Consider the following 15,429-nt stretch of genomic DNA (forward strand, 5'->3'; position numbering starts at 1 on the left):
GATAACCCATGCTTTTGCCCCCTCTAGACAGTAGGAGAAGACAACATTTCAGTTCATGCATTATTAAAACCCAAATGCGCTCCCACCCATCGGAAAGTAGGAAGAAAGGCCTTTACATTCGGGGAAATTGACCAAATCGGCCGATCAAGAACTTAAAATGTGTGGCTGCATGCATATTAAAACTCATTAATTTTTTGTCAGAAAAAACAAGGTGGTAAAGAAACAACAACTAAACATGCAACAACTTTTTGTACGAAAGATTGACTCGTAGACGACTTGTGCCAATCCAAGGATGGGACTTAAGAAACAAGGTGGGCATCTTCCTCTATTACATTTGAGAGAACCTTGCTCATTACTCTCTGCTCATTACAGTTGTTTTTACGGGGTCCCTAACCGTTTTCCTGAAGGAAGGGAAAAAGCCTACACTCCTCACTTGATTTCAATTGGGCCTATGCATCACGGTAACCAAACTTTGGCTCAAATGGAGATGCAAAAGGTTAGATTTTACAAAAAAATTTCTGAAAGCATTTCTGAGAAGACAATGGACAAAATTCATGAAATGGTCAAAATGAATTTAGGCCGTATAGGCAGGTCTTATGCCATCCCATTTATCTGTCTGTTGGGGAGTCCAAGTTTATCGACATAATAATAAATGAAGCAATTTTTATCATTATGCTCTTAAGAAGACATTTCGATCAAGACAAGAACCACTTCAGGCATTTGGATGAAAAACAAAAAATCTGCTGTCAACGTCAAGAACAATGACTTCTTTAACCATGGTGAGTTGTTTAGAGATGAACTTCCAACAGATTTGATGTTACTTGAAAATCAACTCCCGTTCTTTGTTCTTGAGATATATATATATATATATATATATAATCTAGCTTTTCCTGCCTCTTATTCTTTTCTCGATCTTGCCTGCTCTTACTTCAATGTCGAAGATTATTCATCAATGGTGGATAAGGAGGTTAAGCACTTTACGGATTTAATTAGATACCAAGCATTGAAGGATTGTCCATTGAACAAAAATAAGGGAAACCATAACATGCACAACGCAACAAGGTTACGTGATGCTGGTGTTAAGTTTAATCGTGTTGCATTTAATGATAGTGGGTTGGACATGATAAGTTTGGTGTTATGTTTAATGGTGTTTTTCATAAATGCCATGAGATTGATGGTCTTGAGTACGAATGTGGTTTGGTTAGAAGTAATATGTTTAAAAAGTCTATTCACTACGGCTTGCTTCTTGTACAATTTGAGGACGGAGTGCTAAAATTGTCAACTATTAATGTGGAGTATGAAATTGAGATTCGTTTTAAAAATCTGATAACCTTCGAACAATGTTACTATCCAAAAGAAATCACTTTTGGTAGCTGTATTAGATTATCAGACTCTTGTTGAATCTAGTGAAGATGTAGATATCTTGGTAAAGGAAGGAATTATTGTCAATAGAATGGATAACAGTGCAGCTATGGTAAATAAGATTAACAACCTTACAGTGGGAATTGTACGTTCAACTTTCGTCTATGGCGACATCGGAAGAAATCTAAACCAGCAATATGATAATTCTTGGAATCGTAAAATGGCAAGCTTTAAGCATGTCTATTTCAACAATGTTTGGAGAGGAACTGCGACTGTTGTTGCTTTCATCATGGTGGTATGCACTATCACACAAACCATACTCGCAATCTTGGACCGACAAAGCCCACGAAAAAAGACTTCTACTTGATTGCAGTTTTTGATTCAATGAAAAATAAATCAGTCCTTTTATGTGTGTTAATTTGTATTTGTTTCAGACGTTTTTAATTTATTTGCTAGACCCTTTGGGCTTTGGGTAGAAAGGGAGTTTGTTTCAAGCTTTGTTGCTCTTGGCATGTACTGCTTCTATCAATGAACAACTGTGTGCCTATTTTGTTTGATTTTATCATATTTTTATGAGATTGGCTTGTTCCTCGTATCCTTTTATGTAACTACAAACTAGTAGTAGGATTTTATATCCTACTTACTCATTCTCTTTCCTTTTTTCCAAAGACCACAATTTTCTTTATTACTTATTCCTTCTTATTCTTTTTGTTCAAAATAATTGTATTAAAATAAATTCTTGAATGCATCAAAAGTTTAGCTTACTCTTGTATCAACTACGAGAGTGTTACATGAAGTGTTAAAATAAACAAAAAAAAAAAACCAAGAACTCAAATGGTTTTTCCAAACTAGAAGGAAGTATTGCGAACAGAAGCAGCTTAGGAGGGGCAAAGTGCACACAATAGAATTGCAATATGACTAGTGTTCCATGGCCTCTTCCCTGCATGTTACGTGGATGCGCCTTTGCTTCCAAACTGTTATCTGCAGGAGTCATGGCCTCTACCCTCTTCTACTGGTGACAACAACATAAACCATGCAATCTAGATTTAACAAATATATGATTTTCAGGAGTACGGAAGCAGAAACTAGAGCACATGGTCTTGTAACAGCTAATGACTACATGATTCCATGTTGATGCTCTTGGCCATCCTTCTTTTCTCGTATTATATTTCTGCTTCATGCACATAAAATTTTAAATTCGACTGATTAACATGGTGCAATAATTCTCATTTTTCCATTCAACTTTCAACTCAACTCGTGTTTTCTCTTCTTTTTCCTTCATTAAACAGCTTTCAACTTGCTTTACACAATATTCTACACATTTCAGTCTCAAATGTCAAATGCATGAAGCCTTCACTGTCATGGCATATTTGTTCTGTTAGACCACCCTTATGAACACTTATTTTGCTCCTTCTGTTTCAACCGTGGATACATATCAATTAATCAGAGAATTGCCTGAGACTGCATCTTTATTTTTGACATGATTTAGACGGTTTAAGCTGTGGTAAAATTGTCATATTGTCCATTTGAGTTTGTTGGTTTTGCCTTTTTTTTTTTTCTGCTAAATTCTGCTCTCTGATGTCACTCAAAGCATGCCTCCTGGAAATCAACAAATGAAGCCCCTTGCTGAGAAGTAATAGACTATTAGTTTGACTATAAACATAATAGCTCTCTCTGAATGTGAGCCTATCACGCAGTTCTTATGTTATTGCTGTTTAGGCCTCATACTTTATATGGTGCATAAATATTTGTCCGCTGAATTTTCTTCTTCAAGCTTTCTACTCTTTGAACCTGAGGTTGCATCACTGCGTGGAAGATCCAAGTGGAATTGGTTTCTTCAGCAGTGATATTTATCTGACAATTCAAGTTTACATCAATGCATTGCTTGCATAGTCAGCGTAAATAGAGCTCCCGTTTTCTCTCTCAGACACTCACATATATGTATATTGTAGTTCTAGCTTGCATATTGAAATGTATGACTTGTAATATTGTTTAATTAGTTTCCTTTGCAGCAAAGTTCTATTTGGTGCTCAAAGACAGAGATGAACCAATATTCAGCACGAAAACCTAAATGTGCAACTCCTTGTTATTTCCTTCTCTCTTCCTCTGTTTTTCTTTTACATATTTAGGTCAGAGTTGCCAAATCCATAGGTAAATAATGGCTGCAAGTTTCTTTTTCTTTTATCTTTTTTCTTTTGTTGTACACAACCAATAGCTATAGCTTAGCAGCCGGTTTTAAAATAGGGCGTGGCTTTTATATTGTCCTTTTGCAATTTCTTAAATTATTTATGATAACTGATAGGACAACCCACGCTTCCCCCCTCTAGGCCATAGGAGAAGACAACATTTGTGTTCATGCATTATTGGGGCCCAAATGCACCCCAACCAATCGGAACGTAGGAGGAAAGGCCTTTATAATTAGCGAAAGACTAAATCGGCCGATGAGGAACTTAAATTTTGGGGCTGCATATTAAAACTCTTTGACTTTCTGTCAGAAAAAAACAAGGTGGGTAGTAAATGACAACTAAAATAGAATCACGTTTTGTGCGAAAGATTGACTCGCAGACGACTTGTGCCAATCCAAGGATGGGACTGAAGAAACAAGGTGGGCATCTTCCTCTATCACATTAGAGAGAACTGTGCTTATTACTCTCTGCTGTATAAACTGCAACGCCAAGACTTACCGGAGCCAGTTGTATTCAATAACGCAACTAAGTTGGTTCATTTCGCACTCTGAACCTTGAGCTGTTTTGCCGGATTTGATGACCTCCTCCCATCAGAGGTACGCATTTCTATTCTTATGAGGGTATTGATTTTGTTTACTTTTCATCTTTAGCTATCTGCTTCATTTTTTTATGGAAATTAAGTTCTTTCATATAGATCTGATCCTAAGTTTTTTAGGGGTAAATCTATAGTTCAGGCTTAAAAAGTGCCCCAAAACGAAAGATTGAACAGTGTTGGACGTAACAAGGCTTAAATCTGAAGTTGTGGTTTGATTAATTCTGTTGCTATTGCTCACTGTCACTGGTGAGAATTGTCGTTTGTTTAAGTGAGAGGGAAGTTGCATACATGGAGAACACCGACCAAGAAAGTGCTCCACTGATTGCAAACAACGACCGACCCAGAGATTTGGCAATTACTGTCACTGAACACGGCTTATTAGAGCCTGTGCCTGAGTGCTGTATTTACAAGGCCCCTATACGGTTTCGTGAAGCAAACGAAAAAGTCTACACTCCTCAATTGATTTCAATAGGGCCTGTTTTTCATGGTAACAAAAATTTGGCTCTAATGGAGAGGCAAAAGCAGAGATATTACGAAAATTTTTTGAGGGGGACTTCCGTTGAGACGTTGAAGAAAACTGCGAGCTACATCGAAAATAATTTAGAACCTATATGCAGATGTTATGAGGCCCAATTTGTCTTTGAGTTGGAGGCTTCCAAATTCATAAAGATAATATCATATGATGCAGTTTTTATCATTGAGCTCTTCTTGAGGACAATTGGAGAAACAGACGATGACAACTTTTTCCGTGGAGAATTGTTAAGGGTTGAACTTCCAACGGATTTGATGTTACTTGAAAATCAACTCCCATTTTTTGTCCTTGAAGATATATATAACAGAGCTTTTCCCGAGCCTGCTGCTATCTTTTCTTTCCTTGATCTGGCTTGTTGGTACTTTGATGTCAATAAAGATCTATCTCTGGACGAAAGGGAGATTAAACACTTCACGGATTTAATTAGATACCAAGTAATGAGTTCTTACCCACCAAACTCACTTGAGGGAATCCGCAACCTGTACAGTGCAACGATGTTGCAAGAGGCCGGTGTTAAGTTTATCGGTGTTAAGAATGATGAAGTTCGTATTGAAAGTGTCGGGTTTGTAGGTCGTAAGCCTGAAGTTCGTAACAATATAAATAACTTGCTTAATGTAAAATTTGAGAAGGGAGTGCTAGAACTCCAAATAATTACTATAGAGTATGAAACAGAGATTCGTTTTAGAAACTTGATGGCCTTCGAACAATGTCACTATCCAAAGGAAGCTTATTTTTGTAGTTATATTCTATTACTAGACTCACTTGTTGACACAAGTGAAGATGTAGATTTATTGGTAAAAAAAGGAATTATTGTCAATAGATTGGGTAGTAGTGCAGCCGTGGCCGATATGATTAACAACCTTGCTGTGGGAGTTGTACATTCAGTTATGCTTTATGGCCAAATCGGAAGGGATCTAAACAGGTATTATCATAGTTCTTGGAATCGTCGATGGACTACCTTGAAGCATGTCTATTTCAACAATCTCTGGAGAGGAACTGCAACTATTGCTGCTTTCATTGTAGTGATGCTCACCCTCACACAAACTGTATTGGCAATTCTGGATCGATCAATGCCCACAAAATAAATACTCCTACTTGATTGCAATCTTTCATTCAATGAAAATTTTTTTAATGTATGCTAATTTGTGTTTGTTTTGCACTTTCCAGTCTATTTGGTATTTGCTTGACCGTTTGAGTAGAAAGATGATTTCGAACTTTGTTTCTCCTATCATGTGTTGCTTCTATCAATGAACGAATTGTATGCTAATTAGATTTTATCATATTTTTATGGGGTTGGATTGTTTCTTGTATCTAACTACTAACTAGTAGTAGGATTTTATATACTATTATTCTCTTGCTTATTTCCTTTTCTATTCAAAAGCCACGTCTTTCCTTTTGTTCAAAGTAATGGTATTAGAATAAAATTCTTAAATTCGTTAAATGTCTATCTTGTAACTACTAAGAAAGTTTCACATAAAATTTTAAAATAAACAAAAAGAAAAATCAGTATCTCAATTGATTTTTCCAAACTTATTTATTTAAAAAAATCTAAAAAATTAAAAATAATTAATTAATCACTAAAGGTAATTGGGTCCGGTTGATACCTTAAAACAAATTATTTTATAATTAAAATTAAATAAATATAATATTTATTAATATAACAGTGTTCTTGGGTCAAACCGTCTAGGACCTAAGCAGGGAAAATTATATCCAGGCCCGCCCAAGTCCGCTCACTCCTGGTATGATAACCCGGCTCATGTGGAGCTCTACCAGCCAACCTCCTGTGATTGGGTACTGATATGAGCTTAAAGCTGGTCAGTGCTAGCCCACAAACAAGGGTCCAAATAATAGTCCGCATGGCGCTGGCCAACCCAATCAAGGAAGCAGTGAGAAGTGCGGCAGCCAAGGGGGGCAAACTGCAGAGTCAGTGAAAGTGTGACGAAGGGAGAGACAAGTCATGGAGGTGGAGGAGAGCGGTGGTGATGCAGATAGGACCCGCATCGAAAGCCACTGGTATTGGGCCACAGCAAGCGTGGCGCAATTTGGATGGGCCGTATCTTCCTATCGTAAAGGTTACGCCGGTGATCATCGTTTGATGCCCTTCAAAGCTTTCGCCGTCGCTTCGTTGTTCCTCGCCGCTTCTTCCTCCGCATCCGTCGCTTTCCTTAAAGCTTCCGGCATTCACAAGGTGGAAGATTTGATGGAAGTGGGTGCAAGTATAAGAGCTGGACTTGGAATTCGTCCAAGGGCAGGGGATGAATGAGTCTTTTAGGCTTGGTTTAAGGCCATTTTTTCTTTCAGGGTTTCCATTTTTCTTTCCTTTTTAGTGCCCTGTATTACCTTGATGCAATGAGTTTTGTGTTTCAGCTCTGTATCTGCATAATCATCAAACAGTTAACATACTCTCAAACTCTGTCATTCTTTTTTCTTAAGAAAGATGAAATTTACTCTCTGGAATTTTAGGGCAATGAACAAAGTTTTTGATCTTCAAAACATCAATGGGTTTTTGTTTCATAGGTAGCAACGGCTGGTTTAGTTGTTTCTTCCCCGGAGGGACTGCTTAACCTGACCAAAGGAAAGTGTATATCTCACAACATTCTCAGCAAGACAAAACCAGGGAGACCGTGTCTTTGGTTGCCCTTCGATTGTTTCATAGCAGCAAACTAAGGGCCTGTGAATTTGGTATGACAAATAGATCAAACACTTTAACATTCAAAGCATAATAAAAATGGAGCGGGAGCGGGACTGGCAAAAAGAACTGACATAATACTATTGACTATAATTTATAGAATCAAATGCAACAAATTAACAGGAGAGTTGTCCAGCACATTCTGGTAGAATTAGGATTTTGAACCCAATATGTATTATTGGTGCATCTACCAGTGCCACAGGGTGAAGTTAACGAATAAACAAAAAATCCATTACCCATTGACAAAAGTAGAACGGACAAACAATTGCCAGTCAAATTTACAGAATCCCAAACATTTCCCTCATTCTAGTAGAGGTGGGCTAAAATTCAACCGGTGACTGAGATCAAAATTGGGACACTGAAAACTAAGCTCAAGTTCCAGAACAATCGAATTTTCTGCGGAGGTAAGCTGAGTATTTTTCCCAATCTTAATTCGCTGTCGAAGCCCTCGGCTCAGCTGCTGGCAAATAAGACTCCAGCATTAATTCTGCTGGGGAAGGTGAAGTGATCTGAACAATCAAGTAGGTATACTTCCATTTGTGGTCTGTTTTGTCCTTGAACATTTCGGTAAAAACTTTTCCGGCTCCATGTGGCCCACGAATATAGAAATTAACCTGTTTTGAAATGGTTAAGAAGCAATCACCTATCAAAATGAGAGAACTACCATCTTGTTTTCTTTTGTTTGGTATTTTGGGCGGGTTGAGAGGTTATCTCAGAAGAGCACTACAAAATTGCAATGTGACGGATAACAAGTTGCTTATAGCTAACAAATACGAAAGATTTTTTCAACATGCTTGTAAAGACTAGAGAGTCACCTCCACATGCTCTACACCATTTTCGTCCGTATATATCCTGTTTGGAATACGTTGGCGAGCAGCGCGATTTCTACTTTCTTGACCGTAGCCTGTAATAGGATGCCCAATCCTCACCCTAACCTGATAAAAACAAATGTAATCCAATGTGAACATAGAAATGCAATCGCAACCCTAATAGGTACTTCCTAGGCTGTCTTTAAATTGAGAGTGATTGAACCTTGAAAAGAGAGTAGTAATCTCTTATTAGGATCTGCATATGATTCATACAGATAAATTCCCAGACACCATTTAACAATGTTAGATCCAAGACAACATGCTAGTTTTCACAAACCTGGCCTTCTTTCTGAATCCTTTCCAGAGCATGGTTGAATATCTTATACCTATAAAACCATGGTTTTGAATCAGGGTGGAAGTAACGAAGGGAGAAGACTTAATAGCCAACTTACCAACTAGGCATTTGACTCTTACTCTTTTGGTTCAAATATCAGCTCCTTGAAAACAGCATATGCTGCAGTAGCTGCAACTCCAAGTCCAGCAAGGATTATGACACTGTAGCTAGCCCCCTCTGTAAATGTCACAGGTTTGTCTGGGATATTGTATGTAGGAGCATCGAAGGGATCCTCAACAGTAGATACTTCTTTCCTAGTCTGCCAAAGCAATAAAGACAACAACTAAGTGTAACTGATGTGAAGCTTGAAGTAATCATAAAGCCTAGATAACAAAAAAATGCAGCAATTATATTAACTCAACCAGTCTAGCATATGATAAGTACAGCTTAGATAACTCTGAAGTTACTGTTCCCACCCTGGTTGTACACGAGAACCTTTGAACTCCCACATGATAGATGGACTTTGGTCAATATAAAATAAACTTCAGTAGTATTTGTGCTTTGTTTATTCTTTACTGCTATTTCATAACCAAAATATGATGAAATAAAGTAAGTCATTCCATGATTGTCTTAGAAAGAAAGACGATGATAAATTCCTAATCCTTTTAGACCAATCCCTCTTTAGCATCCTTTCAGCCTTCAGGCAGTGATTGCCTCATCATTAAAGGGGATAAACTTACATTTACTGACATATAAGAATTACAAACTAAGCAAATAGATCAACTAATAACATGAAAAGTATTTTTGCGAATAATGTAGAGCTTATACCGATGAAACATTGAGAACATGTAAAGCCAAATGTGTAAGTTAAGATCCAAACCTCAGAAGTTGTTTCTTTTGATTGCTTTGATGCGCTTGATGCAAAGGATCTAGCAACGCAAGGAGACATGAGCTTCGATCCATAATTTTCTATGCATGGGAGTGATGCCTGACAGTTAACTGTATAATCTCTAGCACACTGTCCTCTAAATGGAAGATGAATTCCAGCTGAACATTATTGTCAAAATATAAATTAAAAAGAATAGAGAAGAGAAGAGAACAATTATCTTATGCTAATCCAACTTGACATAAATGTCTTATGCACTTCACTAAGTACATCATTTATGCATGAAATAATATTCTACCACAACAAACTCATGAAAAGGCAGGTTAGGCAAACATGGAAGTAAGTCCTCTGTAACCAATAGTGAAAGGAACAATGATATTAACTGTAAAGTTAGACTTTGGCAACATGACCAATGCAAGAACCCCATAACCTTCATGGAAATTGAATGGAAAGAAAGGAGGGCTCCCTTCTAAAAATTTTCTAAAAATAATTACTTAAGAAGTAAATGTGAACCCTTCTGACAAAATTATTTTCTCCCAACAACCAATCTAGATCGCTGATTGGCCAAAACACTAATAAATTGATCATAAAAGTTGATAGATAAACATCTATGAGCAATAACTAACCATTAGCTCGAACACCCTGCAGAATAAAAGAAGAAAGTATTTAGTCTGCAGCTATGTAGAGAGAAAAAATGTAAACAGAATAAGAACTACCGCCTCACCTTTGACATATTATTAGCACGAGTCACATATTGTCTTGTAATACTAGAATTACAATCCGCTGGAAACTGCAGTATGTCATCAGAAAGTGATCAACAACTGATACAGATTCATCATGTCTAAGAAATACTCTAAAAATAAACAGAATTTGAAAAACTATAAAGCAATCATATTAACCAGGGCAAAGCAAGGCTTAGGCTTAACTAAATAAAGGCAGCAGAAGCTCCAATAAAATTGATTGGCACATTGACCTTTTGCTCAACTAACTAGCATAAAATATATGCTGCTAGGCTCCTAATATTTCACATAAAAAATCACCATTGCCAACTTACCTCAGTTAATAACACAGACGCTCAAAGAGTTGGCGAGCAAAAAGAACACCTCACTACAGAGCAAATAAAAGAACAGCAATGTCCAAAAACAAAACTACCCATACAAAGCAAGGAGTAAACGATCGTACCCTTTTAGCAGATGAAGGAAAACCATCCAAACAAGGCTTAGATTCCATAAGCGATCTCAATAAACCACCCCATCTGCTCCTACTAGATATTATGGACCTCCTAACGTTCTGCTGCATCTTCAACTATACAAATTTAGACTTTTTCTTCTACAAATCGATGCAAAAAAATTCTCTTTTCTTGCTGAACAACAAAGCAAAAAAAAAAAAAAAACCCAAAACCCAACCAAAAGCGAATCAATTCAAAAGATGTAGGTATACCCTCACAGACACAGAGATGGCACTGGGGAAACAAGAAACCCCAGCGGCTGAGGTTTTATTTTAGACACGTGACACCCAAAGCCGCACGTGTCTGTTACGAGCGTGTGCTTGGGTCTAACCTGAGTCCAATAGTTGCAACAAATAGAGCCTCATTCAAGGCCCAAAACGTATAAGGATATAATATCAAACACTTCCGACATGGAGGGGTCAAACAATAATTATGAGATTAAAAAAGGGTTTTTCCTTTTCCTTTTGTGAAATATGAAAGGTCACGGCTCACAATAGGTATTTCTTGTCCTCCCTCTCCCTCCGTTTATTTGTCTGATTAACAGAGAAGAACAGAGGAGAAAAGAAGGAGCTTTCTTTAGCTGCCCTTTACCAGGTAACCCCTAATCCTAACTTATACATACGCATTTATATACCTACGCATAGACATATCTAAGATTATTTTTTGTGCAAAGATATGGTGAATCATGTAATACTACTTTCAGTTGAGCTAACTGACCTACAAAAGCTGAGGCTTTTAAGGTTCTTTGGGTTCCCAAAATAATGATAAAGGTGGAATGAAAAATGGGAAGTTTTTGAGCCTTGGGGCATGAAAACCTTAAAACCTTTGCTTTTAAATGAGGCTAATTGAATGACTTCTGCTCTTTTGATAGAGAACATGCTAGGATACTTATTGCTATCCGTTTATGTGCAATTTTCTTTAATTTTTTTTCAAGCTGAGTTAAATTGGTTGAATCCTCTTGAGTTAAGTATTGCTGTTGCTGTGGGGTTTCTGTTTTATGTTTGCATTTATGCTATCAATATGACACAACCTATTTCGATAAGCTGTGGTTTTGTTGATGAATTTTATGTTTCTTTGAATGATTTTATAGCGGACATATGAAAAATGGGTTTTGTGGTACCTTGGTTTTATGATTGATAAGTGGGGTTTGCCTTTTTGACATTTTGCAATAATTTTGCTGATAAATAGTGTAATCACTGTTTTGTTTGGTGTAGATGGCTAGATGGGATCAGATTCTGTCCCTCCCTGTACAAAATCCGCCGACCTTGGAGTTCTCGGCTGCTGATCTTGTATGGTCAAAGGTGGAAGGTTGGCGTGACAATATAGATAGAGTTGCTTTAATCCCCTTTGCTAGAGTGGATGACTTTGTTAGAGGTGAATCTGCAAACAAAGACTGTCCAACAAGATTTCATGTTGAAGCAAGAAGGCGGAGGCCTCCAAAGGCACCTTACAAGCCAAAGGTTGACGGTATTCTTGAATATATTCTGTAGGTTCAGCCTCCTATCTTTATTTTTTTTTTAATTTTTAAATCTTTTGATAGCTTGTGCTCAACGGTCTTGCACTATGATTTGTTTGATTTTAAATTTATCCTGTTGAATTTGTAGGTATTGGTGTTCATTTGGTCCTGATGACCATAGGAAAGGGGGCATTGTACGACCCAGCAGGAATACATATATCCCTAAGAAGACAAATGCTGGTCGACCTAATACAAAAAGAGGATGCACCTGTCACTTTATTGTGAAACGCTTAATTGCTGAGCCGACGGTAGCACTCATAATATATAACCAGGATAAGCATGTGGATAAGAAAGGGTTGCCATGCCATGGGCCACAGGACAAAAAGGCTGCTGGAACACGTGCTATGTTTGCACCGTACATCTCAGAGGATCTCCGCCTCCGTGTGCTCTCTTTACTGTATGTGGGTGTCTCTGTGGAGACCATAATGCAGCGGCACAATGAGTCTGTAGAGAAACAGGGTGGTCCATACAACCGTGATGACCTTTTAACCCACAGGTATGTTCGAAGACAGGAGAGGAGCATTAGACGTTCTACATATGAGTTGGATGCAGATGATGCAGTCAGTGTAAACATGTGGGTTGAAAGCCATCAGAATCATGTATTTTTTTATGAAGATTTCACTGATTCAGACCCTTTTACCTTGGGCATTCAAACAGAGTGGCAGCTGCAACAAATGATTCGATTTGGAAATCGCAGCCTCATTGCCTCTGATTCAAGGTTTGGGACAAATAAACTGAAGGTTTGTCTCTTCCTCCTTGCTTTGCCTTCCCCCACCCACAAGTTATGTGACTCACCCTGATAACTGTCATTGTCTGTCCATGAGGACTACTAATGTCTTTGAAATTAACTTTCTCCTTTTAAAATTATTTTCAGTATCCTGTTCACAGTCTCATTGTCTTCAATTCAGACAAGAAAGCTATCCCGGTAGCTTGGATTATAACACCAAGATTTGCTAGTGTGGATGCTCATAGATGGATGAGGGCTCTATACAACAGAGTTCGCACAAAAGATCCTAGTTGGAAGTTGGCTGGGTTTATTGTGGATGATCCTTCAGTTGATGTCCTTACAATCAGGTTGGCTATTAAGTCCTTCGTCATAGCTGACTTTACATAACTATATGCTTTTAATATGTTGTGGAAGATGATTGTTCCATTGTCTATTATATTTGTTGAGGAGCATGAGCTTATATGATTTCTTTAATAGTCCTATAGTTATTAGAGTTCGGAAGCACTGGTTTGTAGAACTAGCATGTTAACCTCTTGCCTGCTATCTGATCACATGCCTTTTAGTTCGAGATTGTTCATTTTGTGTACCAGCTCCTTGCTTGGTGTTGCCTCTTGGGTGTTTTCTAACCTCGAGGTTTCTCTGCTTATATGATTATAATAAATGTGAAGCAAATTCAGGCGTAGCTCATTTTTCGTTTATATCTTTTTGATTTAAACTTGGAGTAACCTAGTTCAGCTTTATTTAGTGAGCTCCTTAAATGGCATATTGAAATGGTTATGTCATGTCAACATGATGAAGGGTTATAACATTTGCACTCTTATATTTTCTTTGTTTGAATGGTATTCAGGGATGTTTTTGAGTGCTCTGTATTGATATCCTTTTGGCGGGTCCGCCATGCATGGCATAAAAACTTATTGAAGAGATGTTCAGAGACAGAGATGCATGTTGAGATATCAAGACGACTTGGAATGGCAGTTGATGACATTTGCAGAGGATGTGGAAATGTTGATTTGTTTGAGAAATTCATGGAAGATTTTGTTGATTGCTTGAATTTTATGGATTATTTCAAAGCAATCTGGTACCCTAGAATAGGTTGGATGCTACTTCTACCTTTTCATGCTGTCTTTCCCATCTGGTTTGCACCTGTTCCTAAATTCTTTCTTTAATTATCAGTGGGGAGCCACTCTTAAGTAGAACTATCTCTCCCAAGATAATGTTCAAATTTGCTACCATTTTGACTGTCTATTTTATTTCTCTATATTTTACTATCCATAAAACACAAACGCATGATATATTTAATTGTAATTAGAAGCAGATCTCAGACAGACTTGATTGTACTAAATGAGTGAAAATTTTATTTTGCTAACAGCTTGAGGCAGTTTTTTCCTATTTGTAAAAGACTTTTAACTTGTAGAACAAGGCAATTATAACTTTCTCTTGTTTCAGGGGCTTGGATCTCTGCACTTGGAACTCTCCCACTTGCTAGCCTGGAGACTTGTGCAGCGATGGAATTTCACCACAATCAACTGAAGCACCGGTTGTTAAATGAGAAGGATCCTTCTGTCTACCAACGCACTGATTGGCTGGTTAATAAGTTGGGTACGAAAGTGCATTCGTACTTTTGGCTGGATGAATACTCAGGGAAAGATGATTTTGCACGATACTGGAAGGATGAGTGGATGAGTGGTTTAACATCTTGGCGTAAGGCATTGAAGATTCCAGATTCTGATGTTGCCATTGAAGGGAGATGTGCAAAAGTGACTGACCAGCTTGATCGAGATAGAGCTTATGTTGTTTGGAACCCTGGCTCACAGTATGGGATTTGTGATTGTACTTGGGCAGAAATGGGCTATCTGTGTGAGCATGTGTTCAAGGTAATAAAGGTCTTTCGTGAGAAAGGGTCTATTTTGCCATCTGTCAGCCTATTTCAGTACAACAAGGCTTTGATTGACATGCTACATTGCCCACCCCATGATTCCTTGATCCGTGATCAAGCTGTTTCTTTAGCAATCTATGTACAGAAACAGTTAAATTCCCTAGTTGATCCTATTCAGAAACAAACCAGAGATGCTAGTCAGGATGCAAGTGCAATGGTGATTTCTGCAAAACAAAATAGAGGATTAGTTGATGATAGCCCTTGTGTAAATGGGATCATGTCATCTAATCATGAAAATGGTTATGCAGATTGCTCTGAGGCTCCTGCTAGTATTGCAAGTGATTTGGGTAGTGAATCAGTTGATGGGTTAGTTGGTACAAATAGCATTTGTGGTGAGGCTGCTGGAGAAGGAATATCTGGTTCTGAGATGGATGTTGACCCACCCTCCTGTATTTCTCCACCTGAATTACCATCTTTAAATGAGGTTGTAGCTGGTAATGTCTTTTCAGAGCAGGGAGATTGTGAAGAAGATATCTTTAACAAAAATTGCCATGAAAGTGTGATGGCTGCAGAGCCACAACCAGATGAGATTCCTCAAACAAGACAGCTTTTGAAGCCATGCACAGCAACTCATCAGGATGGTTTTGGTGGCAAGAGTAGTGAACCTTTAGTGTCCACTGCTGAGAAAG

General features: G+C 37.9%; 4 protein-coding genes across 5 annotated transcripts in view; 3 read left to right on the forward strand and 1 right to left on the reverse strand.

Moving 5' to 3' along the window:
* Window positions 1–3,946: 3,946 nt before the first annotated feature.
* LOC110413783 (UPF0481 protein At3g47200-like) lies at window positions 3,947–5,985 on the forward strand. Of its 2 annotated transcripts, none has more exons than XM_021424736.1 (2): window positions 3,947–4,144; window positions 4,264–5,985. In XM_021424736.1, the coding sequence occupies exon 2, from the start codon at window positions 4,432–4,434 to the stop codon at window positions 5,758–5,760; it is 1,329 nt and encodes a 442-aa protein (XP_021280411.1). In that variant the 5' UTR covers window positions 3,947–4,144; window positions 4,264–4,431; the 3' UTR covers window positions 5,761–5,985. The 2 variants fall into 2 exon arrangements, with proteins under 2 accessions (XP_021280411.1, XP_021280412.1); XM_021424737.1 differs by having other exon boundaries at window positions 4,278–5,985.
* A 367-nt stretch (window positions 5,986–6,352) lies between these two features.
* LOC110414218 (StAR lipid transfer-like protein) lies at window positions 6,353–7,143 on the forward strand. The gene has a single exon (XM_021425298.2). It carries the CDS (start codon window positions 6,633–6,635, stop codon window positions 6,936–6,938), a length of 306 nt encoding a protein of 101 aa, XP_021280973.1. The 5' UTR covers window positions 6,353–6,632; the 3' UTR covers window positions 6,939–7,143.
* A 278-nt stretch (window positions 7,144–7,421) lies between these two features.
* SD3 (import inner membrane translocase subunit) lies at window positions 7,422–10,844 on the reverse strand. The gene is made up of 8 exons (XM_021424196.2): window positions 10,576–10,844; window positions 10,118–10,183; window positions 10,020–10,035; window positions 9,388–9,554; window positions 8,648–8,826; window positions 8,511–8,559; window positions 8,180–8,299; window positions 7,422–7,978 (listed from the first exon to the last, which is right to left on the reverse strand). The coding sequence occupies exons 1-8, from the start codon at window positions 10,690–10,692 to the stop codon at window positions 7,793–7,795; spliced, it is 900 nt and encodes a 299-aa protein (XP_021279871.1). The 5' UTR covers window positions 10,693–10,844; the 3' UTR covers window positions 7,422–7,792.
* A 201-nt stretch (window positions 10,845–11,045) lies between these two features.
* LOC110413250 (zinc ion binding protein) overlaps window positions 11,046–15,429 on the forward strand; it is a 5,138-nt gene continuing 754 nt past the window's right edge. Inside the window, exons 1-6 of the mRNA XM_021424018.2 lie at window positions 11,046–11,215; window positions 11,836–12,107; window positions 12,226–12,877; window positions 13,012–13,211; window positions 13,712–13,956; window positions 14,311–15,428. Coding sequence (XP_021279693.1) covers window positions 11,836–12,107; window positions 12,226–12,877; window positions 13,012–13,211; window positions 13,712–13,956; window positions 14,311–15,428 — 2,487 coding nt within the window. The 5' untranslated portion in view covers window positions 11,046–11,215. The remainder of the gene's footprint in view (window positions 11,216–11,835; window positions 12,108–12,225; window positions 12,878–13,011; window positions 13,212–13,711; window positions 13,957–14,310; window position 15,429) is intronic.

Source organism: Theobroma umbraticum, unplaced genomic scaffold (assembly GCF_002168275.2).
Source record: "Theobroma umbraticum cultivar Fairchild unplaced genomic scaffold, ASM216827v3 scaffold_4.1, whole genome shotgun sequence".
In the NCBI taxonomy this organism is placed as follows: Eukaryota; Viridiplantae; Streptophyta; class Magnoliopsida; order Malvales; family Malvaceae; genus Theobroma; species Theobroma umbraticum.

Coding starts and splice junctions, on each gene's coding strand:
- LOC110413783 (XM_021424736.1), top strand. CDS start 4,432: ATGGAGAACACCGACCAAGAAAGTGCTCCACTGATTGCAAACAACGAC.
- LOC110414218 (XM_021425298.2), top strand. CDS start 6,633: ATGGAGGTGGAGGAGAGCGGTGGTGATGCAGATAGGACCCGCATCGAA.
- SD3 (XM_021424196.2), bottom strand. CDS start 10,692: ATGCAGCAGAACGTTAGGAGGTCCATAATATCTAGTAGGAGCAGATGG. Junction 8,300..8,510: donor GGATTCAGAAAGAAGGCCAG/GTTTGTGAAAAC, acceptor TGTTTTTATCAG/GTTAGGGTGAGGATTGGGCA. Junction 7,979..8,179: donor ATGGTGTAGAGCATGTGGAG/GTGACTCTCTAG, acceptor ATTTCAAAACAG/GTTAATTTCTATATTCGTGG.